Here is a 26,302-nt window from a genome sequence, read left to right on the forward strand (position 1 = left end):
ACGAAAATCGCTAAACAAGGATGACAGTGATTAAAACTATTTTGTACATTTTTTGCACATTGCATTGAAGAAAACTTAGCTTAATTGAAAATCTTACTTTCCCATAGTAACAAGTAAATATTTATTTTATATCTGAATATTAATAAAGTGTATTTATAATCCCAGCAGGTTACACATCTATATAATATGTAATTATGTCTAGTTTCAATAGTATAGATTTATTTTATATATAAATTTATCTCGCATAAAATCGGAAAGGTATAAAGTAAAAACATCACTTTTTAACTAAATGAGACAACACAGTCTTGGTCCTATGATTTGATATTACTTGAATTAGTAAAAGTCGAAGTCTGATAGCTTTGCCTGTCTACATTATAAAAATGTTGTTATTAAAATCAATATTCACCACAATTGGCTTAAGTCTTAGCTGTGGATAAAGAATCCCGCACCATAATCTAAATTCCTATGTTGTTTTAAGACTTAGAAGTCAGTGCTTTAAGTATTATTTACACTTTTAGGATAAGGTTAAAGGAGATTCAGAAATATTGTGCTTTTCAAATTGATCTATTAAGCACCAGAAAAACTAAAGTACCTACTTCAAAAAATGTCAGTGTCTCGGAAGCACATGCAACTTAGCGCTCAGGAAGAATGTTACCCTATATTACACTTTAAAACCAATGAATACGCGAGGAATACATATTATTATTTAAATAAACTAATCGTGTTTATTAGTTATTTTACTACAGAAGCTTTTTATATAAAGATGGCTATCTTTCTACGCACTTAAATGGCTGTAGAAAAACAAAGACCAACAATGTCCCTTTATTATATCCTATTTCAGCGTTGTTTCAATTATGAAAAGATCTTGTTCAATTCAAAAATGGACTGCATCGTTGGGTTAATTGATTAATGCTATGTCGAATAGATGTCATGTTTTTTGACTACTGACATGGACATTGGACATCCCAAATTATCAAGTAACCTCCAATCTGCCCAAAATTCAAATCTACGTAGCCAGAACCAAGTGGTCTTTGACAATAACATATTATTTATTATCATACATTCATTAATTTTAGTTCATTAACTTTTAACACTAATTAATTTTCGAAATGCCTACGATATCGGTAAATCGAGATTCCCTTTTTGCCGCACTCGGCAAAACATACTGTAAGTTACCCCTTTTTTCTAAATAATTTGATTTCTTTTTTCGCTTAATTTTTTGTTTGTTAATTCTCTCTTTTCTTTTTAGTATTGATTGTATTTTAATTTAATTTTTTTCATAACTTTTTACTTTTTAAGGTATTTGTAGTGTAGTTCATAGCCCTTCACACACCAAGGGTTTTAACCCTAAGTGGATTTTTTGGGTTTTTGTACTCGTAATTTATTTAAAACGTTTTCACAATATTAATAAAAGAATTATTGGTACTATTGTGAGATTAAACTAAGAAACTTGTTTGTGTTGTAACATTAGGGTTAATATAAACATGAACTTATTTCAGCTCATGATGAGTTTCAAGACTTATGCTTCGAATTCGGTTTAGAATTAGATGAAGTTGTAAGTAATTTTAGTACATATTATATAATTTACATTTTTATTATTCCAATTTTTCTTTACAATTACCATTTAAACATAAATATTTTCAGACTACAGAAAAGCAAATGTTAATCAAGGAACAAGGCGATCATGCAGGTGCTTCTGGTGTTTCAGAGGATGTCTTGTATCGTATTGATATTCCTGCAAACAGATATGACCTTTTGTGTCTTGAAGGGCTAGTCAATGGATTACTAGTATTCTTGGGAAAGTAAGTACTTATCCATGTGGTTTTAGTGTTTATCTATAGTTTTAATGTAAACATTTTCTACCATATCCTGTTTGAAAAAACAAAAAGCTTTAAAATTACAGAAAATCTCCACCAAAATATAAGCTAGATAAATATGAAGACTGTTATTCATTACACCTCACTCCTGCGACGTCTCAAATAAGACCTTTTGCAGTAGCAGCTGTATTAAAGAATATCACTTTCACAAAAGAGAGCTATGATAGTTTCATTGATTTACAAGTAAGTTTAAATTTAATCAAGACAAATTCCAAAAAATATTTCCTGAAGGCACTTATTATAATATATCCTTGTCAATTGAGTAATCTCTTCCAAGATACAAGTGTTTTTTAATTATTATCTATTAGTATTTCACTTAGTAATGTAACCTTTACTAATACTAATGTTACAATGTGTGGGCTATCTCCAGCAATTTTTTTTATAATTTTGTCATATTATTGTCATATATAATATTACATATAGTTTTTATGCTAAATATTTAATTATTACCATTTATTTCTTTCAGGATAAATTGCATCAAAATATATGCAGAAAGCGTACTTTGGTAGCCATAGGAACTCACGACTTAGATACTATAAAAGGCCCATTTGTATATGATGCATTACCACCAGGTGATATCAAATTTAAAGCTCTTAATCAGCAGAAAGAAATGACAGCCACTGAGCTTATGGAACTCTATTCTGTAAGCATATTTATCTACAAATACATTTGAGGAGGAAGGGTGTTGTGCATTTCCTCCAATCTCAAAACAATCTTCAGCCAGTGTAATCACTGACTGCTTTAGTTTGATTTAGCTTTACATACTAATATTTGAAGTTGTTTAATATTTCAGAGTCACCCTCAATTGAAACAATACTTGGGAATAATAAGGGACAGCCCTGTTTACCCTGTCATTAAGGATAAGAATGGTGTAATACTGTCTATGCCGCCCATTATAAATGGAGACCATTCAAAAATAACTTTGAATACCAAAAATGTGTTCATTGAGTGTACAGCTACTGATTTAACTAAGGTATGAATAAAAGTATGAAAGATATCTATTTGCACTAAGAAAAAGTAACTCATAATTGTCTGAATTTACCTTCTTGAACAATTAACACAATCATTTATTATTACATAATATGTATTTAAAAATAAATCAGTGGCGCTACAACCTCTTTAGTTCTTGTCCTCAGATTTCTGATTCTGTTTCATGATCATTTTTTTTAAATCTAATAGGCAAGTAGGTGATCACCCACACACGTCGTCATTTTAGGTCTAAGATATGTCGGTTTCCTCTTCCTTCCTTCCTTCCTACGACCTCAGGTATGAGAGTCGCACGCCCAAGCCACTAGGCCAACACTGCTCGTTACATAATATTTACACAATCATTATATTGCACTAAGGCCAAAAAGTCGCCTGGGATGTGATAATTTACTTTATCACATCCCATTACCACATTTTAACACATACGTCGATATTGTTAATTTATAAATGATGAATATCACATTCATTATTTATTTATTTCTTTGTTAAATAAAATGCTTAAATTGTCTTACGACTTCAGTAATTGTATGAATTATATGTTTTTCTAATTTTAGTTTCTTGATAAATAATTGATTTAAATTCTTTCAAACATCACTATGACAGGCAACAGTAGTTCTAGATACGCTGGTGTGTATGTTCTCTGTATACTGTGGTAAGGCGTACACCGCGCAGCAATGTAAGGTGTACGCGCCGGACGGAACGTATCAACTATATCCGGAGTTAAAGCATCGCCGTGAAACCATAAACGTTGATAAAGCTAACAGCTATATTGGAATACAGTGAGTTTATTTTACCATATGTACTTTAAAAAATTATTTACTTGTTACTATCAAAGATTCTTATACATATTCCCCCTGCATGATAATTTCTGTGGAACGAATTTTATTAATATTTGTTAGTTGAAACATAAAAATTACATGTAAAATTGTGAGCGGTTGGGTTTCTAGAAGTTGATTAAAGAGATACAGGAGATACAATACAAATAAACAGCTCATTATTTCTGATTTTGAAGCGGCCAAGCGTTGCTGTGGCTAAGGTTTTTGTCATATTACATAGTAGTAAGCTAGTCAAGGGAAACTGTAGAAGAACTTACGTGAAAGGTAGATAGCTTATGTGAAAAGTTGGTACTTTAAACACTGCGCCATCTGTTAGAATTGTATCAAATAATAAACAAATAATTTGCAATAAAATAAAATTGCGACTATAATTAATGATCTAAGCTAGGATACTATCTCTTAAGTTGGACCAGACTGCTCACGGTGTGCCAAATTAATTTAAAATCGGTTAAGTAGTTTAGGGGTCCATCACGGACAAACATCGTGACAGGAGATTTATAAATATGTATTAAGATTTAACATTTAGTTAAATTTACAGCAATATTAATTATTTATCGATTCGTAGTCTATATGAATGTGTTAATTACAATATTGTCCCATATTTTATATTAGTAGCTATGAAGTATATACATACTAGCGGATCCGACAGACGTTGTCCTGTCTATACGTCTTTAATTTGAAAATTTCAAACTTTTTTTAATAAGCTAAAACATTCTGGACCATTTTGATGAAAATTATTATTCAAATGTTATGACAATATCTAACGATCCAGCACATGGTCTACAATAACACAATGATAACAAAACTTTTTTTTAATTTGATCGCAGCGCTAACTGTCGGGACAGACTAAAATTAAAATTCGAATATTATTTAAAATTTGACAGTGCGATGGTAGCGCCGTCTGTCGGATCCAATGTAAAACATTCCAAAAATCAACAACTACTAATTAATTAAAAAAAACATTGTCCAGCGGACAAAATTGTGAATCTAAACCATTCTCGAATCTCCACGAACACACAAAAAATTTCATCAAAATTGATCCAGTCGTTTAGGAGGAGTTCAGTCACATACACACGCACACAAGAAATATATATATATTAAGATAATCACAAAACTAAAAAGGGCACATGCAGTCTATTGGAGTGACCCATGTAAGGGAATCCAGCCTTCCCGCTATTACCGACAGTATACTGTTGGTTAGCATGTTCTCACGCGCCTTACTACCCGCAGAAGTTAACTAGGCAAGTCGCCAAGTTTCATTATAACCAAATCAGGTGCCAAGTTGATTTGTTCGTGTTGTACCAGAGATACAGCCCGCTTGCGCATTGTGGCGTAAAAACGTTATGTATTTAACAAACATATTATTATTATGACATTAAATACATGCAAACCGTGCATTGCATGAGCATTTATAAGAACGTGTGTATCATACACAGATGTTCGATTATAGGGAAAACGGTGATAAATTAGCAGAGCTACTTACTAGGATGTGCCTTCCCACGGAACACCAGGATTCTGTACTATCCGTAGAAGTACCACCGACGAGGCGTGACGTCATTCATGCTTGTGACCTATACGAAGATATCGCCATTGCTTTTGGGTGAGACAAACATTTTTTTTATTAAAGAATAGGAAAACGGGCCGGAGTCTCATCTGATGTTATGTATACCTTCCATCACATTGCCAGCAGGTATTTTAAACACAGAGCTAGTGTTTTAAAGGGACATTCAATTTCGTGATTAACCTAATAAATTAGAGATTGCGGCAGGACGCAAATGCGTTGATTAAATTAAGTTAAATAATCGGGATTTTATTTTATTATTTTTACTGACTTTCTATTGTATTCCTTTACACCGTATTAGACCATTATAATTATAATTACAGGTACAATAACATACCACGTCGTCCATCGAGTGTGGTGACATGCGGGGCACAAACCAAGGCAAACAAACTAACGGAACAATTGAGACAGGAATGCGCACACGCAGGATATACGGAAGCGCTCACATTCACTTTGGTAATATATTTTAAATTATTAATTTATCAATCAAGATTTAAATTTGATTGTAATATTTAGCTGAAAGAGTGTTCGGAGTTATTCAGTTGAGATTTATAATCGGTCGTCCATCATCCACTATTGGAAGTTTTACAGCCGCTTTCTAAACTCGATCTATAATCTAAAATTTAATTTAAAATATTTCCAATCCGGTATTTTTTTCGATCGATCGAGTATTTGCATTTCGATATGATAATTCCTGTTTTGAAAAAAAAATGAGTAGGTCGTAGCGTCCCTTATGTGGTTTCGCTTAACGCGTAGCCTTTATTTGTGAGGAACTATATTATTACTTGAAGAGGTAAATAATATAAAACGTATAGATTCATTGTAAAATCATTATATTTTTTATATCACAGCATATTAAATTGCGAGTGACAGTATCAATGACAGTATCACATAATACATACTTTCATTGTAATGAAAGTTTGCCCCTTGTTCTATAATAATTATAAAATAAGATTAATAGTAAAAAGTATAAATAAGTTATTTGTGTAAGCTCCATCATGTTCTGGAACTGTTTATTTATTAAGCGAATATGATATATGAAAATGTAAACGTTACGCCTTTAAATAGAAAACAAGTATTTCGTGGCCTACATACAAAGTCAATGATTTTGTGAACCCGTGCCTTGAGGGACATGCTTAAATCCACTGAAATTTGTTTTATGTAATACTTTATGTTACTGCCATAAATTCCAGTGTTCCCGAGAAGACGTAGCAACAAAACTGGGTCGCAATATAGAAGATGTGGCAGCTGTCCACATCTCGAATCCGAAGACCCTGGAGTTCCAAGTTGTGAGAACCCTTCTCTTACCCGGACTACTGAAGACCCTCGCAGCTAATAAGAAAATGCCTTTGCCCTTGAAAATTTTCGAAATCAGCGATGTTGTGTTGAAGGATGATGGAGCGGGTAAGATTTTCATTGTACCTAGCAACTGGTCTCTTCTGTTTTTCCCGCAAGTCTCCAGTACAGACAGATTTTTTTTGGGATTTCCTAAATATCTTCCTTGCAACACAACAAAGTACACAGAGTAGGGTAACTATAAATAAAGTCAACAATTAAAATATCTATCCAAATAAGTTAATTTATCCACATGAATATATGCAATACAAGGCAGTTTTCATGTGTAATTTTACTCTTACAGTGAGATACAATATTGTAAAAATATTTTATAACTTGGTGTAAGGCATACCAGTTTCCTTATAGTTTGGGCGATACACATAGAAATAAAATTACATTGGTGTATTGTGAATTGAACGCATGACATCAAGATTGAGGCACCCTAGACAATTACTATTTTGACACACTAAGATGGTTGTAGCGGTTACTAGAAGATCTTCAACGCCTCAATTGAGTGTGCCTCAATCTTAAGGTCATGCGCTCAATTCACAGTAGTACAGTTTAGTTCGTACTATGAGGAAACTGACAACCAAAGTCGACGGTGTGACAGTCACAGTAGGCTGGCTGATTAGACAAACTGACAGATGTCTATCAGACTGACAGCTTTGATCTCAAACGTTTTACCGCTCCTGGTTTTTATTATTCTATTTTTAAAAATATCAATGTTAATTTGTAGAGACGGGAGCTACGAACGAGCGTCGTCTATGCGCGTTATACTGCGGACGTGCAGCTGGCTTCCAGTTTGTGCACGGTTTGCTGGACCGAGTTATGGCACTGCTCACGACACCTTGCTCCAAGGATGGATATTGGCTGAGGCAGGCTGAAGGTAGGTTGTTCTTAATAAACCTATTTTCCTTTCATTTGTATTTTTTTTCTTTGGACACGCATATATGAATAGGCAATTAACTTTAATGGTAGTTACAAATTTTTAATTGATTAACAACTAACAAAAAAAAATCTTACCGCTTATTATGACGATAAATACATATAGTAGGGGAGACCAAGAGGGGATTTAGGGATTTACTACAGCGTGGCAGACTAATATATTACTAGATAGAGATAGAGATTATGTCATCTTGACATTCTCGAGCGTGCCTGACGAAAAAAGGCCGGTGCCTTGACGAAAGAAGCCGAAGTAAGAAAAACACTCGTCGATGAAGTTTAATTATTAATACGTACGGCTGAGTGATGCCTATATTAGTTTAAAAATATTAACTAGGAGAAATTTTAACATAAAGTGTGTATTTTGTGGTGAAACTTTTTTATTTTTCTTGTTTCGGTTAATGTATTTTTACGAATGATTTGAATATTATCTTGTAATAAATACAAGTTCTACTCGCACACCTTTTGCTATTTCTTGAGCTTATCAATAAATTAAAATCAATGTTTTAAAAAAAAAAAATTATCAGATTAGGCGAATCCCTCGAGAGATTCGTCAGATTATGAGACATCACGTCTAGGACATAAAGATAAACCATATATGTATATCTTAATCTGACGCGCTTGTGTATTTCAAAATGGCGATATTTTTTGCACATTGTAATAATGATCGCAAGTTTGCATCACATCCAAATCGTTAGATTATTAGATGGGATCGTTTTTTAAGGTTCACTTTACATCTCTTTAGAATATCTGACGCGCTTGATTATATCTTTTTTTCTCATTTTCAACCCATATGTACGACCACATCCACCATGCAAACGTACATATTAGGTACATTATAAGAAATACGTAAGACATGGATGCTATCAATATGTGTCATCTAGAGTTTTTCCATGGCATAGTTTTTTTTTTCATTTTTGAAAATCTATAGGTATAAATATTTTTTTTTTTACAGATCCAGCATATTTCCCTGGCAGATGTGCTGAAGTTCTCCTGCGGGATACAGTGATTGGAAAAATTGGTGTCATACATCCTAATGTATTGACAGCATTTGAACTTACAAACCCTTGCTCTGCTCTTGAAATTAACATTGAACCATTCCTATAAGTGCAATTATTATTTATACCTGTTAATTATTTTTATTTTATATAAAATAAACAGTAATTGTAATATTATTGCTATTTTAAAACATTTTTCTCCTACATGCAAATCATATTCTCACTTATCATGAGACAATTCAAAGGAAATTTACTTTAATTAATTTTAATAGCTTTCTGTGTTTAGATTGATTGAAATTTTTTTTCATCAACATTTCTGAAGTGAAACGCATGGTGTGTTTAGTTTTAGCTGTAAACGCAGAAAGACTAAGTGAGGTTAAGCAATATTAAAACAGTGAAATTATTCTTAAAATATTTAATAAAGATAAAATACCATTTAAATAAACAGCACAAACATTTAATATATATAAGTAGGCACTACATAATACATTTTATTTTTCTTCTAATAATATAATTTTGAACAAATGTAACAAATATTTTTTGATATTTGTAAGGCACTTGATAATTGACTAATTTAAATGTTAATACATATTACAATCATTTAAACAACAAATTTACTAATACACTCAATACATGTATTTATAGTATTCAAACATGAAAATGTTAGTAAATTCCAAACACTTAAATTATCACTCGTATAAAATACTCTTGCTCAAATATGTTTACTTTCAATTGATGTCATGTCAAGTTCTATTAACCCTATTTATAATAGGCATTTAAAACACAAATAAAGCAGATGATTTAGGTATATGAGGTGGACGGATAGCTAAGCTGCTTTGTTCACTTATTGACAACCTATTTAAAATGAGGTCACTAATTACTTTAATCAAGCAACAACTCAATGTTAAACATTTTTTGTAGTTCATTTTTTTTGAAGTCTGGAGCAATAATGAATGGACAAAGATAAAATGACAATTCCTTTAGATTTGGAGCACTTGTTTTGATAGCTTTAGCCACATGCATTGTTACATGCATACATCGTGACAGACTTAAATATGTTAAATATTGAAATTTATTGTTTGTAAAATATGATATTAATGCATTAGTAGAAAAGTACCCATGTCGTAACTTCAATGACCTCAAATTTTTTAACCTGTTCAGATGACGTAAGCTTGAATCAAATAATGTTTTGCATGTCATTATATGTAGAACTTGTAAAACCTTGCAGTTTGATATAGAACACACTATATCATCATTGAGAGTATCACCATAAATGTGCAGGGCATGTAAACTAGACTGTTTTGTTCTCAAAAGCGACTCTAAAAAGTCTGCAGGTATATTCTTCATCTTCTCCATGTTAATACTGACTAAATTGACACACTGAAGCATACTATACAAACTACTTTGTGTCAATGCAAAATTCGATAATATTAAGGTTTCTAAATACTTTAGTTTTTCAAATGGCAAATGATAAACAAAGTTTCCATTAGAGCCGTCAGGATTTTGTACTATTAAAGAATTACGGAAACTCAAAAATTTCAAGTTTGGCCAATGACCAAGATCATCAAAAATACAGCTATCGACTTGAGATATACTTATTTCTAAATGTGTTAAATTAGGACAGTAGCTGATGAGGGAAGCTCTGACTTGTGAATACAATTTGAAATACTGAAGTTTTACATTTTTTAAATACTTTGCTACAAATGGTACAATGTTATCACTTATTCTGACATAATTTTTCATACATACAATTAGTCTGGTGTTATCCCAAATACATGGTGTCAAGCATAGTTGTTGCCATCGCACACACACCTTTGCTACAGCTAATAATGATTCAAAATCAATCATAGAAAAAATATATATTAGTAATTCGTTCGGCAGATCATTTATAGTCAGATTGTGACAAATTTGCATGTCAGTCATTTCAAGATGCACCATCCTTTATCCCAACTCCCACCTTGCCTCTGTAATAATCATTTATGTTAGCCATCCTGTATAGTTCATCCTGTATTATGAATAAAATGTACATTTAAAATTTTATGGTAAATTTATTTCAGCAAAACATACAGACCTTGCTTCCTATTCGAGAAAATTTTAGCTTATTCCTGGATAAAATCATATTATTTTCCAACTGGATATAATTTTTCCTGTATCTATATCGCCTTCACATTGTAAGATTATTGAAAGGAAAAACAAACTGCTTCATTGTTTAAACATGTAACACACAATTATTGTAAATTATAATCGAAATATTAAATTTTGAGATTAAAAATAACTTTCATCTTTGACTTTGAAAATATAAATGCATTTACAATAATTGTATTTTGTGTATACAGTCAATTGTCACTGTGTGTCACGACATTAATAAAAATCACTGCCAGTGATAATTAAATATTAGGCATAGATAAAACTACCATCATTAATCTGTATTAATAGATTTTATTCGTTTTCCATTTCATACCGTTATGTACAATTAATTCTGAATTACGCAGCTACTAAACCACTAATCTTTAAAAAAAATCTTGAAATAAATACGAATGTTTAAAATTTTATCTATATTCTATCAAATGAGATTTGAGTGAAAATTGTTGTTTAATTGCATGTATATTTTTTATAACCTACCTAAAATTAAGAAATCTAAACCGGCGGCAAATATGTAGATGCTGGAGGAGACACTGTTGGAGAGTATAAATTACTTGGCGGTAAATATTGATGCCCATTTAAGGATCCTAAGTGTGGATTTGTTACTTCAAATTTCGTAGATTTTTTTGAATCCTTATTTACTTCAATATTTGGTGTGATATATGTTCGATTTGGTATAGACGGCTTCACAGATGGTAATTTTGGTGGTATATATTCGACAGGCGTTTGAACTGTCGGTTTTAATCCTGTAGCTCCCAAAGTAGGGTTTACCAAAGCAGGAGTTAGGTAGTTCGAACTCAAAGTAGGTTTTGGAAGAAATTGTGAATTCGTGTTCACTGTGGGTGTTTTGCTGGTAATAGTTTGAATCGCGCTGATCTCTTTGACTCGAGGTAGTAAATAAGATTCTGTTGGTTTATAAATTGATTGAATTGGCGGAAGATACGTTGGAGCGCTAGTTGACACGCTAATTTCTTCTTGTTTGATTACCGGCTGAGACACTGCGACTTTTTGTCTTTCATAACTGTATCCAGAATCTCCCACGTTAGTATTAAGATCCAATTGATTGATGTTCATAGGTTGACTTTGATAATTACTGTTTCCACCTGTACCGCTATTTCCAAAATTTGAGCCAATTTTTACATTTTTACCGCTGGCTTGACTAATTCCAGTACTTTGAATATTGTTATTATATCCATCCGATGATTCTGGTACATTAGGTCCCATATCAGAAATTCCAACAGTAACAGTATTTCCATCCATATGGTAACTACCAAAAGTTTGTTTATCGTAATAATAGCCACCCGCGTCACTGGTGACAATTGTCTGCGGACCATTAACTGTATTTTCTACGGCTTGTATAATTCCAGCATTTTGCGCATTGTAATTATATCCACCTGATGTATCTAAAGCATCTGTTTCGACCGCACCAACCTTAGCAGTATTTTCACTTCCTTGAATAATTCCTCTGGAATTTTGTTTTTCAGAATATTGTTCTGGCATGTAGTTACTAGTAGCTCCCTTAGAAGAATATCCAATATTTTCTGTGTTACCACTATCCGTTTGTGTTGGGTCAATTCCTGGAACTTTGTAATCGTAACCTGCATCAGTTGTAGAAATTACATTTTTGGCAGTATATCCTCCCTGCATTATACTATTTCGATTTTGAATACTGTTACCAGTCTGAGCTACATTTTCATTAGCTTCGCTACCTGATCTCGTATAACCCACACTTATTTGATTTGCAGTTGTTGGTTTTCCATAATTATATCCTGACCCTAATACGGTTTGAGACCCTGAGTTGGAATAATCAATATTTTCATCATTTTTGGCAGGTTCGGTTTGCGGCTGATTTTGGTAGTTGTATCCAGATGTTCCTGTATTCGTAATAGTTCCCGTATCTAAAATTCCAGTACTACTTGATGGTCCAACATCGTTTTTTGCCACAGAAGGAACGGGATACGCGTAGTACATTTGCATTTGGTTTACAATTTGTGTTTGGGTTGTCGCTGGAGCCGAAGTAGTTTTTGAAGGCAAATCGAACGAAATTGTTGGCTTTTCATACGTATAGCCAGTCTGCCTTTTCTTCCGAAATATGTTTCTGTTATAAGCATTGCTATCACGTTCATTCCTAATAAGGACACTTGTACTTAATGATATCAATAAAAATATAAAGGGTATTCTTGTATCCATTTGATGGAAGCAAGCTTCTAAAAGATGCAGTCGTTTTGAAATCTTTACTTATAAAGTTTCAGATAGGTATTTGGTGGAAACTGTAATTATGTTATTGCGAAACGTTAGTATTTCCATGAATAAACCTAACATTTGCGGTTTGTTCATAACGCTTGAGGTAAATAATTTTCTATTATGATCCACGGTTTTTATGCTTATTATTTTATCTTACCTTTTTTCTTTATATTTGTTACTTTATAAAAAGTTAATATCACAAAATTACTCAACATGTTTTATTTATCAATTTTTTTGGTCCTCAACAACGTAGAATTCAACTTCTGTGCATCATAACGTGGAAATTAGTTATTGTTTTGATTTACCCACGTCAAGCTATTTTCTTTATTTTGTTGTGTCGGGAAAATTAATTTACAGAACCCCCCCCCCCGTGTCTGGGAAACTTCTAAAAATGACGTGGGGAATGTGAGCGAAGAGAACGCTCTTTAAGTGTTACGTCGGTCTCACAGAACGCCTTGAAGTTCTAACCATAACTTTCACTATGACGGAAAGCGATAGGTCCAATTCGAAGGTGGCTGTTCGAGAGCTACATTGCTCACGGCGTTCAAAAATCTAAAGGGTGTTGCCCTGTGCCGTGGGCGAAACCACACCCTTGACCAATAGGGAATGCGTCCCTCCTGGCGGATCTGTGAAGATACCTCCCAAAATAAGGCCTGTAAGGACCTGAACGAGTGGATGTGAGTGCCCCCCATCTTCTATCTACCGACAAGTTGAGCACTTATAGATGTCCAGACTCCTGCCCTGCAGTCTTGTTACTCGTCCGTCCATTTTTGAAAGAAAAGGCAGCAAATCCCTACTTCTACTGTCTGCCCTTATGACAATAGCTACTGACTGGGAGAATCTATTCGAGTTGCCAGAGAGAGATTAGAAACCTACCTGCTTGGTAATCCATTTGCCTAAGGCGAACACAATAATTTTTATTTTCACGTCTTCCGTTGTTAAAAACATATATTTGCTTTACGTTTTTTGCTAGGCGGGAAGTATTAATAATTTTAATACAAAATAAAATTATGATTTTACAAATTTATTATTGTTGCTTTTAGAGGGTTTGAAACCAAATGCAATGTTGAATATTGTTTTAGCTGTAGGTATAATATAAGACAGAACAAAATACAAATTGTTGTTGAATATAACGTTTTAATGAAGCTTAATTTTAGAACAAAAATCGTTTGTTACAAAATTCTTGATATTCTTAGAGGCATAAAAATGTATAAAATAAATCATATCTTATGGTAGCGATTTCTTCTATCCTGAACCAGAGACACATCGCTTCATGTAGCCCAAACAAGCGTTACTGCAGCAGTCTGTGTGATAGTTACACTGAAAATGACAATCAAATTATAAATAAATAAATATCTATACACCTTTTCAAAAGACATAACTACAATAATACAATACAAATCAAACAGACATGGTCAGGTTCATTATCATAACAAATCATGACTTAGAGTAAAACAACATGCAACCTTCCAACAAAATAGAAAATCATGTTTTTCTTAATATGTGCCTATGACAGGGGGCAAACCGCAAAGGGGCACCGCTCAAAAGATGTTTAGTGATACCCTATGCCCATGTACACTCACATTGCCAGACTCGCAAGGTCAGCCGTCTTTTCTTGAGGAAGTTTAATTTTTAGTTTATTCGTCCCATACTTCAATACAAAACGAATATTTACCAATAAAATAAACTAATTTTCTCCACTAGTATAAAATATTGACAATAATAAACATTGCATGATAAAGGATAATTTTTACTTACAAACTCGCCAATTTCCCTGCATTCAATATCATATATTCCCGGAATAGCCGCATCAGGGGGGTAGCTTAAATCATTTTCGTTCACCTCATCTTCAAGATTTTTCATGTTAAAAACTGGTTTCTCATCAATCACTCCCTTTAATATTTTTGCGTTAACACACGCAGTAACAAGAATGGTTAATAATAATAACTTGAACATGTTTAGTGACGAACCGGTGAGAAAAAATACAAAGACTAGTCTTTTATGCGTAGTAAAATGTTGCAATTAATTGTACAAATAACCCGCATGTGTGTGATAAGGGAACAGATGTACTTGCACAGGGTGATTCATATTATATATTTATACTTTGATTTTCCTGATACAAACTATGACTTTTTCTAAATTGATGATAACCTACGCGAATATACTTTTACCAGTGAAAGCAATAATCATAAGTTTAGTTATTTTATAATACTTGAGTATATTTTCCGTCAATATATTGTCTATTATAGAGTAGAAAATATATTTTCTCTTCAATTAAAATTGTTATATGCTCAAAATAAACGCCCATATACATAAACATTATTAATTCTTTTAAGTAAGCACTCTTTCTCTCACTTTCTGTCAAATTGTGTTTAAACTGTAAGAAAAAGAAACACTTGTATAATGTTGGGGTTTTGTTTATTTACAGGTTTTTATAAAATTAAAATATATTTGTAGCATGTATATGAATAACAACATTTTAATAGTTGTTTACGTGATTCTTTTAGTGTCATGCATATTGTTCTGTTATCTTATTCATAGCGAAGTCTCTCTTGGAGACTTACATAGTTTTTGGACGACAACATAAGGCTTGAAACATAATACATTTTCGACACGCGTGTCCCATTAACGGTAAACGATCTTGTATGAAATATCATCTGATCTGAATGATATTTAACATTAGAAATACAAATGAATAGTTAATAGTTACAATATATTGATCTTTTGTTTATTTGTTAAACCCCTTATACATACTAAGTCCTTGTAGAAGTAATTAATCTACTAGTGGCCCTATTTTAGTTCAGAGAATTTATTATCCTCGCAAATGTCAATAGCAAAGACAATATTTGCGTCATGTTTGTTTATTTTGTCAATATTAAATCGCTATTGGCCAACCTCCAGTTATGGAGAGGCACCAACATTAAAAGACATCTCTATTGGAATACGAAAACTTACGCCCAAACCGAATAACATATCTCAATCGATTTTTGACCATCTGAGATAGACATCCAAATATTGATAAAGTGCCAAAACCAATCGACGGCTTGTAATAGCCATCTGTCGAGACAATCTGTCCATGGTAGGTCGGATCGGTATAGATAGACCTTTGTATGAAAATGACAGTTCGTCTGTGCCAATTTTTGTTATTATGTTGTGTTTTTTTATATGTTATTTTTAGTACATACCTATTAAGCCCAGGATACACAACGCTATAGGCTTATTTTTAAAAGTATATGATGTGGTGAAGTTTTGTAATCTCTCCAGTAGTTTTTGAATTTATATTAGTATTGTTAGTTATAGATAATATTCAAAAAGTTTTTTTAAGTATTTATTTATGAAGGTCACAGCCGAACTCTATGTAAAATAAGGTGAAATACACTACGAAAACAGCTAATAGTATATTAGACATTTATTAAACTTATACATCATTTGACACCAAACAGATTAATACTATTAAAAGCATTTCTTGGCTGCTGAGTGTTCGATTTCATTCCTATAAGGCCTAAACCATTAACCACAGGAATGTTACCGGTCTTATCGACTTGCATAGCGATAGGCGATATAAGTTTAGGTAATTTGAGGATTTGATCCAGGTGATTTTTACAGAAGGAGTCCAATAATCGATCTGACATTTCGCCCCACAAACCAATTTGACAGAATCTGTAATTTAATAACTTTTATAATAGGTATTTTATTTTATTTATTACAAATATTGAAAAGTTAATACAAGTTTAATACTCGGAAAATAGAACTACTGCATATTATAAATATAAAACTCATATTATTTAAATTAGTTGTATAAAAGATTTTTTTAAGTTTTTTATTTACAAAAAACGTCCATCGTTTAAAAAAAATTAAGCAGTCCTTGTATCAAAAATAAACATAATATAACGAATTAATGAATAATGTTTTTCTGGTATGACAAGCAAAAAAAATATCAATGCTGTCACTTTTTGTTACTCTTAAATACTCTTTAACGGAAAACAACAGCTGTCATACATTCCTGACAATGATCATTATTATTTAAAAAAAAATACAAACCTAAAGTTCTTATCCAAAGTAATCTTTTCACCAATCTTCAAATAATTCTCTCCATCCATTGAATAAGGAATAAAACCAAAGAGTTTCGCATCACTCGTTTTATTTTTACTCAAATTACGAGCGAAATTTGCGAAAAGCCCTACAAATGATTTTCTTACTTCTGCATCTGTGTCTGATACTTTTTCATTTAAAGAATTTCCATCTTTATCCAACGGTTCAAAGAGGTAGGCTAGTTCATCGCCGTGAGCTGGGCCTTTAGACTTTTGCTGTACGTTATCTGAAGGATTGTCAGCATCTTCTACGAAAATTTAGACAAATTACATGAACATCATAAAGTATATAGATTGTGGGTCTAATTCATAAATTGGTAATAGACCTAGTTAGTAAGTTTATGAATTAGACACTTCAATCAAAGATTCTAGAATCTAGATTTAAGAATAAGTTAAAGAAGTCCAAAACATTTTAAGGAAATTCTTTGACTTAACGATTATAATGAAGTATACAATGTTTTTTAATTTTTTTATATGAAAATAAACTTCATTAGGTACTCCAAATAGGTACTAAACTAACACAATTGTGGGTATTACTAGATTGTAGTTATTCATAATTTGTGTGTGCGTTCGATTTTAAATCTGTAACTGTAATTTATTAGATGTCTAATATTTTTTGCTAGATTTGAACAACATCACTGTCAAAAATATTCAATTTTCCCCCTAATTTCTTTTTTTCTCACGCCGTTAACACAATTTGTAAGAAAGAGAATCATTACTTATGTTAAAACGGTTTCGATGACTGCTGAAAATGTGCTGTTTTTAAGGATAATATATACTTACGTGTTAAAGCTATTCCAGGTACAAAGTGGTGTCCCTTACTAAGGTTGCCCACATGTTCGAAGCTGTACATCAAGGCCGGAGCGCCGGCACTCCATTCTTTTACGCTCTGATACGCCGGGAAGTTGAACAATGCGTCTCCTATTCAGAAATAAATTTCAATGCTTGTGATATGTTTAATAATAAATACATATAGATAGTTAAGTGAATATGTTTTTTTTATTTTAGAAGGGGCGACCAATGTACTAGCCAGTTTTCCTCTGCCAGAAGGCTAGCAAGTTTTTCACCTTTTAAAAATTGGTACGCTCTTTTTTTGAAAGACTCTAAGTTGAATTGATTCGAAAGTACTTCAGTGGGCAGCTCGTTACACTTCGTGATGTGCGCGACAAAAAGTATTACAACAAAACTGTTTATTTTAAAATGACCATGTAATTTTGAAATCATCTAATACTACGGTCGAAAAGCCAGTCTAACTAGGCAACTTCGAATATGATTAAATTGTATTTTATTGTCTTCTTTACGATTATTCCTACAAAATTTGTAAAGAAATTTAAAATTCTAAATATATTCACAACAAAATATGGTTGTGACAGAATTCAACTGGCTCAGCTGGGGAGATAAGGGTATTACCTGCGAGCAGGTAGTCGAGTAACCCCAATAGGCACCCTTCCCCATTCCATTTAAAAATGTCGGGATTCAAAGATAAAAGGGACAGCAGAACTTACCTAAAGATTTTTGAAGTAATCCTATCCTAAAAAACTAGCCAAGATATTATTTTATTTTACTTTGGATAAATCTGAATATATAAAGTTAATTCTTATCTTTTTAATAATCACCTAAAAAAACTTTAGGTTTCATAATGGGTTTTTGACTGGACAGCTGATAAGCCCATCGCAATCGTTTATTGCCAGTTCTTCTCTTCCGTTCTATGCCCTTGATTTGAGAACTGGCAGTAAATGTAAAATTAAATTCATTTAATATTTCTTTTTTTTTGACGTTCATAAGTGTACATTATTACCTATATGAATAAATAAATTTTGATTTGATTTGAATATAGACACTAAGTGGTTAATATAAAATAATTACAGAATAAAACCCGGTTGACCGAGGCTGCGTTGGTGGGGTATAGTTGTCAAATACCTCGAAACAATAGGGGTTCGAAGTTGGACGCAAGAAGCACTAAATAGATTGCGATACCGAAATGTACTTGAGGTGGCTAAGTCCCACAAGAGTCTATAGCCATTGATGATGATAATGAAACAATTTTTTTTTAAAATTAAACTTGAGCCAATATTTGCTTCGTTATACGACCCATGACCATCTGGCATGCGGCCTAACAGTAAATCACTAACCCATGACTGATAGCGTAGTTACTGGTTATTTCCCTTTCCTAATAACAGCACTTAAAAGCTTCAAGTTCTTTGAAACATGTTTATCGGCGTTGGAAAAAAAATTACCGTCACATTTTTCGGTTACGCGTCACATTTTCCGTTACGCGACATATTTTTCTTGTCCCTACTGCGGTTGATTCGAGATATGAAACCATTAATAACAAAAATATATAATAATGATAGTAATCATTCTATTACAATTTATGAAATTCTGTAATAGCCTTACATAATAAGGTAAAATTAAATAATTTGTATTCATGTCTATGATAATAAAAGCGTTTTGTTAAACCTTATCTAATTTAACTTTAACCAATTTCTGTAAAGTTACATATACATAGTAGATAATTTTTCGAAAAATAAGGTCATGAAGAATTTTCACTTCTTACGTGTGTACACGCACACATTTTTAAATAACCTACCGCATTAATCCAACTCGTTATTACTACTAGCCCTAGATTCACGATGTCGCTGTAAAAAAAATCTCACCCGTGGCTTCAGCAATCTGCGCTAAACCATCCACTGCTTTCATTGAATTATCAAATATGGCCTGATAATAATCCAAAAGAGGAATTGCTTTTTGTACGCCTGGAAGTTTTATCGGAGCCAAACCCTGAACAGTCTGAACTGACTTCTTGAGACCACCGATTACGTCTTTCTTAATAAAATCTTGAACGGCCTCCAACTGCTCGCTAAGGAATTTCCCATACTTTCCTGAAATTTAATTATGTTATGTTAATTATGTCCAGAGAACACGACGCGCTTTAAACAAACAGCAGGTTTATTTTGTAATATCAATTATTAATATGAAAAACAATAATTGAATCTAAACCAAATATACAGGACAATATTGGAAACCAACCAAGGACGCGTGAAAAAAAAATGAATCTCGATAATTTTAGGTCAGTTAGTAGGTACGAAAGTTAATAGTTTTGCAATATTTCATGATGGTTACAACGAGGCGACCTGGAAAAGAGTACACACGGCAATTTACGGTAATAATTAATGAACTGCATATATCAATAGGCATTTTTCATTGTCTGTTTCATGTCCAATTAGTTCGTCTTTTTGTAAATATTTTAATCCATTACTGTTTAATGTTGTATTGACTTTTACTAAGTGCAAAGGCGATGAGAACTTCGAGAAACTTATCATGATTGGTAACACAGAACACGTGGCCGTTCACCACGCGGATGGACCAATCAATATTTGTATTATAAGTACTATACATGTTCCTCAAATATTTACAAATATTGAAACCGTAGAATATTATACATTAAAGATAAATAAAAAAAACAATAAAATATAAGTAATATATTTAACAAAATGGAAATACTTACCAAAAACTGCTCGCGATGTTTCCGCTGAGGTGACACCAGTAAGCATAGGTCCCAGCTGATGCTTCTTCTTGATGGAGTCACTGGGTTCCTCGGCTATAAGTGGGGGTAGACCGCGCAGATCATCAGCACCTTCTACGCGTACACCAACACCTGGAGGAGACCAAGGTCCATACATTTTTTTAAATGCACCTCACAAGATGTAAGGTGTGAACCTTACATCTTGTCAGTTTTTTATATAGAAAAATATATTAGTGTAATATAATGGATGTGTTTAATACTCTTTGAATCGAACCTCCTTTGTAAGTTGTTTAAGTAGCAAATTCTTTCACTTACAGTCTGAAATTTAAACTTTCAGACTTTTAAATTTCGAACACATCTTATTTAAATATTAAAGGTTTCTTGTACAGTATCTTTTAGTCTCAATACTTGTATGAGTCTTAATTAGAGAAAGTTACAATCACAAGGAAAGTATATATAATATGTACTTCAGAATATAAATAAAGAAATAAAATAAAGAAGCCCTTATTGCTGCACTGTATAGAGTATTTTTGTACATTATTTTTTTTACTATTATTAGCACTAACCGGATTATCAAAGAGCTTTTCCGAATGTCTACATAGATACGATATTAATATTATTACCTGAATTGCCTCCAATTTCATTTAAAAATGCTTCAGTGTCAACCATCTCCGCTGTAATGGCTCGATCAGCCTGAAAATGGCCCAGTTTCATATTAAACAGAGACACATACATTTTAAAATATATACATGTAATCGGTTGATTTCTTTTTGTTGTACAAAAACATTATAATCATTAAAACCAACAGATAGTACAGATAAATATTTTAATATAGTCCTTGTTTTTAAAAAATAGGGCTATGAAAATTATTACTTGTATAATTTTTTCAGCTGGCAACTTCCTTAGGCAGCGTAAAAGTCTTTCTGCTGGCTCTTTGGGACATCCGGTTTCGCTTGCTAGTTCTTCCGCGTGTTTCTTAGGATTAGACTCCACTGCTCCTATTATACATTTAATAATAGGTATACGAATCTCTTCAACTTTAGGGGTTTTAGGTAGGTACAACCCTAAACTATGGAAATTATATAATAACCTTGATTTAGAATTTATTCGTGGATACCTTGCAATTGGGTATAATTTAATTTATATTTTATTACTTTAAAACGTTATATTGGCCCAACCATCATTAAAAAGTTTAATTATTTAATTGGTTAATAGCGATCCCAACTACCCAACCAACTACCAACCCAACTATTGGAAGTTACAGAGTATGGGGAGCTGGTATAAGCTTCCGCCAAATTAAAAAAAAAACTTGGTTACTATAAACCTACCTGGTGACAAAGGAGCACCGGAAAGGGCAGCAACACCAGTGGCGGTGCGACCTTCACGTGGTGTTTCACCAGATAAACCAATCAGGGATGCTGTTCTACCACCAGAACCTTGTCCCATTACCACGACTCGAGACTTGTCTCCCCCAAAGAATTCGATGTAGTCATTTATCTTAAATTCATTAAGTCATTATTAGTCATATTGTCACCTAATTAAGCTTCAAAATAAGTTAATATCGCCAATTTTTAACGCATACGATATTTCTTTATATATAATTTATAAAACATATCTTGAGATTTCATACCTTCTACTTTGGTACTAATCTTTGTGCGAAAAGACAACCGTTATATTCAATATGTTGTTTTTTTCCATATTCTGTTTAAAGATGTATCTACCTGTAGAACATGAGTTCACACGGATAGACTTGGTTTTTGTTTTTTATTACTGGACTGGACAGACGTTTGGCAACAATCCCATGATATTAAGTGAGATATGGTCTATTAGATGAAACGCCAGTCCATGAAATGTATGTTTAATCGAAGCAACAACATCCTATCAAGTTCTCACCCAAGTCATAGCGGCCCGAAGGTCAAAGAGGCCAGTGTTCCCCGATGCGTCCTTTTGACCGGTACTTAGATAGCCAAGTGATCCTAAGCGATATTGCGCGGTCACTAAAATTGTGTCTTGTTGAGCAAAATGTTGACCCTGCGAAAAAGATTTGCGAATTGGAGAGATTAATATTTTACAATAATGTCATCAATATATATAATGAAATAGTTAATTTTGCTAAATAATGACTTTGAATTGAAATTTGTAGGATTTTAAGGTTATAAATTTTCTATATTTCTTTAAAAATTAAGATTGTCTTTAACAACCCGAAAAATAGGAATTCAACATTTTTTTCGGTAGCAAAAACACTTACACCATATGCTGCAATCGATCCAGATCTGTAATTACCTCCATGGATGAAAAATATTACAGGAGAACCTGCAAAGTATTGAAATTTCAAAACATGTCAAGTTAGCCAAAACAAAAATCAAAATATTATTTATTAATTAATTATTAATATAATAATTAATTATAATATTATTGTGTTCGTTGATAGTGCTTAACTCATGCAGATACAGAGAAACCTAATAATATTTTAGTCACCTCTTTCCTCTCCTGGCATCTTAGGAGAAAATACGTTAAGGCAGAGGCAGTCTTCATTCCCAATGATGCCCGACCCCATTGGGTCAGGCTGCACGCATGGGGGACAATGTCTGGTTGCATTAATTTCACCCGCTAAGTATAGCCGAACTGGCCGCTGGAATCTTCTAGGACCAATTGGTGGTTCGGCGTACCTATAAATTCCATGCTCGTAAATAAAATAAATAAACTTAATAAATATATCATATTTTACAAGATGGCTGTCTCTATGGATAAATGGAAGTTCATACTACCAAGACCACTCAAAGGCTGAAACCATTACTAATAGACTTCATTATGGTGATGCCCTATTCAAATCTACTAATCCTAAAATAAATTAAATAAGAACGCTAAACGAAATGAAAACATATTGTATGCGCCTTATTACGGAAGTTATTATCAGAGAGTACATCCGTTTATACAGCTATTATTAAGTTTAATCAGGAATTTATTTAATTAAATGAATGTTCAATTTTTAAAGTCTTCATGGAAATTTGATTATGCGCTGCACAAAAATGCTGATAACGTGTAAGGCGTGCTAAGTAAACATAAGCATATTAATTATTATACTGATTGAGTTAAAGAATTCCGAATCAAAAGTTATTCGAGAATTAGCGCCAAGTGACCTGACAATCGTATAAAATCGATGATGGCCGAGATCTTAAAAAAACATATTCGACATACGGGAATCATACAATGCCATAACAACGTATGCTTGAAATAATCGTGCTTTAGAGTCGTACTCTAAGGCTTAGGCTAGTAGATAAATAGGTGTATGGTGTACCAGTGGCGGAACAATCCCCTATTGTTGGCTGGCAAAATGCCACGGGCCCCCGACCTAAGAGGGACCTAAGGAGGCCGCGAGCTCAAACATATTTTTTATATTGTACCTGAGAATGTTATTTTATTTATTCAGCATATTTTTATAAGTTCGGTTTGGATTCTAAAGTGAGGCAACCCCAATTCATTATCAGAGTTGTACAAGTTACGAGTGACGACTAATTTTACGTATGACTGTCAAAAAAGCATAGTATTTTTTTTTGAAAAAGTTCTTTTTTTGGGTATAATATCAAAAGATAATAAAATTTTATCAAGTTTTATATCTAATAAAGAAAGTGAGTCTTCAACTTCAATAACATTAAAAACATTAAACTCTTTTAGATGGGTAGGACATTGTAATGCCGTTTTTGCTTTAAAGTTCGATTATGGAAGTCCAAAAAGCTGGAGTAAAACTGAGTATACGTAACGATTTTCACTGATAACGGGTACCCTTAACAAGAATTTGCCACTGGCCACAAATGCTGTAGCCACTGATCACAAAATTTTTCTTTCTATAAAGTTGTACAATAAATTTAATAGGATCCTCAATATAAACCCGAAGTTAAAAAAGGAAATTAAAACAGTAATTACTTTGGCTTTGTGCACAAAACTATGAAGAAACTGAATAACTAGTCCAAGAAAAATCTAACAATTTTTAATTTTCACTCAGCACATTGTTTACACTAGCATTCTCTAGCTTCCATCCCATCTATCCCTTTCCAAACTTTATCACAGTCATTCACTTCTGGTGTGTACAAACGTTTCAACCAAGTAAACCTGAATCATGATTTTAATATGTAAGTCTCCATTTTTTTTTTCTTTATATAGTGTTTTGTTACGAATGTTAACAATTTCATTAAACTGTTGAAAAATCGAAGAGCCCTGATGTAAAGGTCTTCCTAGGCTTAGTTCAGGGGCTCTAATATCTGCTAAAACAATGTAACTTCTTGAATAAAGAAACATTTTGAATATTTGAACTTTGTATAATTACAAATTATTTCGAGTTTATTTGCCCTAGTATTTAAAAATTAATTCCGGAATTCGATTTGTTTTTATTTTCAATAAAAATTACTTAGTTTTAGGGAGGCCACAAAACTTGTTTCTTTTAAAATAACATTTTGTAAAGACGATGGAGACTTTTTATTATGGTTTTAGCACCTGTAAGAGGGGTGTTATAACTCATTCCAGCGTCTGTTAATCCTGCCAGCCCCGTGTTGTTATAAAATGTATTTTGATTGAGTGGAATAGCGGTAAAAGTATAGTACATAAATATATAAATAACTGTCAAATCATTGACTTAAAAAAAATTCTGTCCATCTGTTTGTCAGTCTTTTTATTTGTTTAAATATAAGAATTATATAAAATATTTTATAATTATTCCTAAAAATAGGTAAGATTTAAAATTATATAAATAATATAATTGATTCTTAAAACCAGGTATTACCTGATACCAGCGAACGTATAGTATCCACGCTCTTCATCCCTCAAACCTTCTAGCCGGCAACTATAACCATGCTTCTGTGTGAAAACCACTGCAGCATCAGGTTCTGGTGGGGCAGCAGGCGCACCACCCACCACTGCCAACGCCGGCGTAATTAACTCAATACACGCCAACACGATCAAAAACCACGCCATCACTAACCACTCGTCTAGTCATAACTCTTATCCTGACATCCCACGCTAATCAGGTTCCCAATTTATTACATATGTATATCAAAAATATTACATATTGCGATTTTTTTTCTCACTTCCCTTATTTTATCGCATTAAACAACAATACGCAAATTTGTGCCAATACTATGGTCATTAATGCTATAAAAATAAGTACCAAATTTCTCTAGCATGGTAATTTGAATAACTGCATTTAAATTTTTCGATTTTTGTAATCGCTTTGATTCTCGGTCGTACATAACTATCTACACACGTATATCAATGAGTTACACCCTTGCCTAAGTTTCACTCGATTAAGGTGTTTCTATAAAGCAAAGACATTAACTGTGTTTCCTCCTTCCTTTCCTTTAACATTAACACAAAGAAACGTTCATTCAATAAAACTCACTATGGCTCACCGCACAGCCCAGACCAATATTTAAGCCTTGACTTCTTCAAGCTATCACGGTTTATGGTTAAAAGGAGTACGCATAGGTTTCCTCACTTTTACACCATGACACAACGCAGCCAAATATGGTAAAACTTAGTTAAATGATTTATATAGATTTTTCCGTTTTGTTTTTGTTTGAACCTTTTTATAGGTGAATATTATTTATTCCATCTCTGGCTAATTTCTTTAGTGTAATTGTATGAAACAATGTGTTTCATAGGTAAATAAAAATGATAACGCTCAGCACAAGAGCTTAAACGATTATCAAAATTGAATTAAATATGTTTAGCTGTTTGGTCACAATGATGTTTTTCAGTTTTGTACAAAAA

The 26,302-nt window shown here is 32.7% G+C and overlaps 3 protein-coding genes across 4 annotated transcripts; 1 reads left to right on the plus strand and 2 right to left on the minus strand.

Moving 5' to 3' along the window:
* Nucleotides 1-972: 972 nt before the first annotated feature.
* On the plus strand, nt 973-8,713 carry LOC110998697 (phenylalanine--tRNA ligase beta subunit). The gene is made up of 12 exons (XM_022267454.2): nt 973-1,167; nt 1,500-1,555; nt 1,645-1,802; nt 1,904-2,060; nt 2,344-2,520; nt 2,671-2,850; nt 3,468-3,643; nt 5,151-5,300; nt 5,585-5,717; nt 6,455-6,665; nt 7,333-7,482; nt 8,494-8,713. Exons 1-12 carry the CDS (start codon nt 1,110-1,112, stop codon nt 8,643-8,645), a joined length of 1,758 nt encoding a protein of 585 aa, XP_022123146.2. The 5' UTR covers nt 973-1,109; the 3' UTR covers nt 8,646-8,713.
* A 351-nt stretch (nt 8,714-9,064) lies between these two features.
* LOC110998815 (F-box/LRR-repeat protein fbxl-1) lies at nt 9,065-10,848 on the minus strand. 2 transcript variants are annotated; one of them, XM_045629146.1, is made up of 2 exons: nt 10,608-10,848; nt 9,065-10,541 (listed from the first exon to the last, which is right to left on the minus strand). In XM_045629146.1, the coding sequence occupies exon 2, from the start codon at nt 10,472-10,474 to the stop codon at nt 9,419-9,421; it is 1,056 nt and encodes a 351-aa protein (XP_045485102.1). In that variant the 5' UTR covers nt 10,475-10,541; nt 10,608-10,848; the 3' UTR covers nt 9,065-9,418. The 2 variants fall into 2 exon arrangements, with proteins under 2 accessions (XP_045485102.1, XP_022123299.2); XM_022267607.2 differs by having other exon boundaries at nt 9,065-10,500; nt 10,608-10,847.
* Nucleotides 10,849-16,316: 5,468 nt separating this feature from the next.
* LOC110998823 (fatty acyl-CoA hydrolase precursor, medium chain) lies at nt 16,317-25,541 on the minus strand. The gene is made up of 12 exons (XM_022267618.2): nt 25,317-25,541; nt 23,018-23,208; nt 22,788-22,852; nt 22,433-22,570; nt 21,868-22,036; nt 21,413-21,537; nt 21,163-21,232; nt 20,522-20,671; nt 19,671-19,895; nt 17,797-17,934; nt 16,964-17,261; nt 16,317-16,582 (listed from the first exon to the last, which is right to left on the minus strand). Exons 1-12 carry the CDS (start codon nt 25,505-25,507, stop codon nt 16,348-16,350), a joined length of 1,995 nt encoding a protein of 664 aa, XP_022123310.2. The 5' UTR covers nt 25,508-25,541; the 3' UTR covers nt 16,317-16,347.
* Nucleotides 25,542-26,302: the final 761 nt, after the last annotated feature.

Source organism: Pieris rapae, chromosome 8, assembly GCF_905147795.1.
Source record: "Pieris rapae chromosome 8, ilPieRapa1.1, whole genome shotgun sequence".
Taxonomy (NCBI): Eukaryota; Metazoa; Arthropoda; class Insecta; order Lepidoptera; family Pieridae; genus Pieris; species Pieris rapae.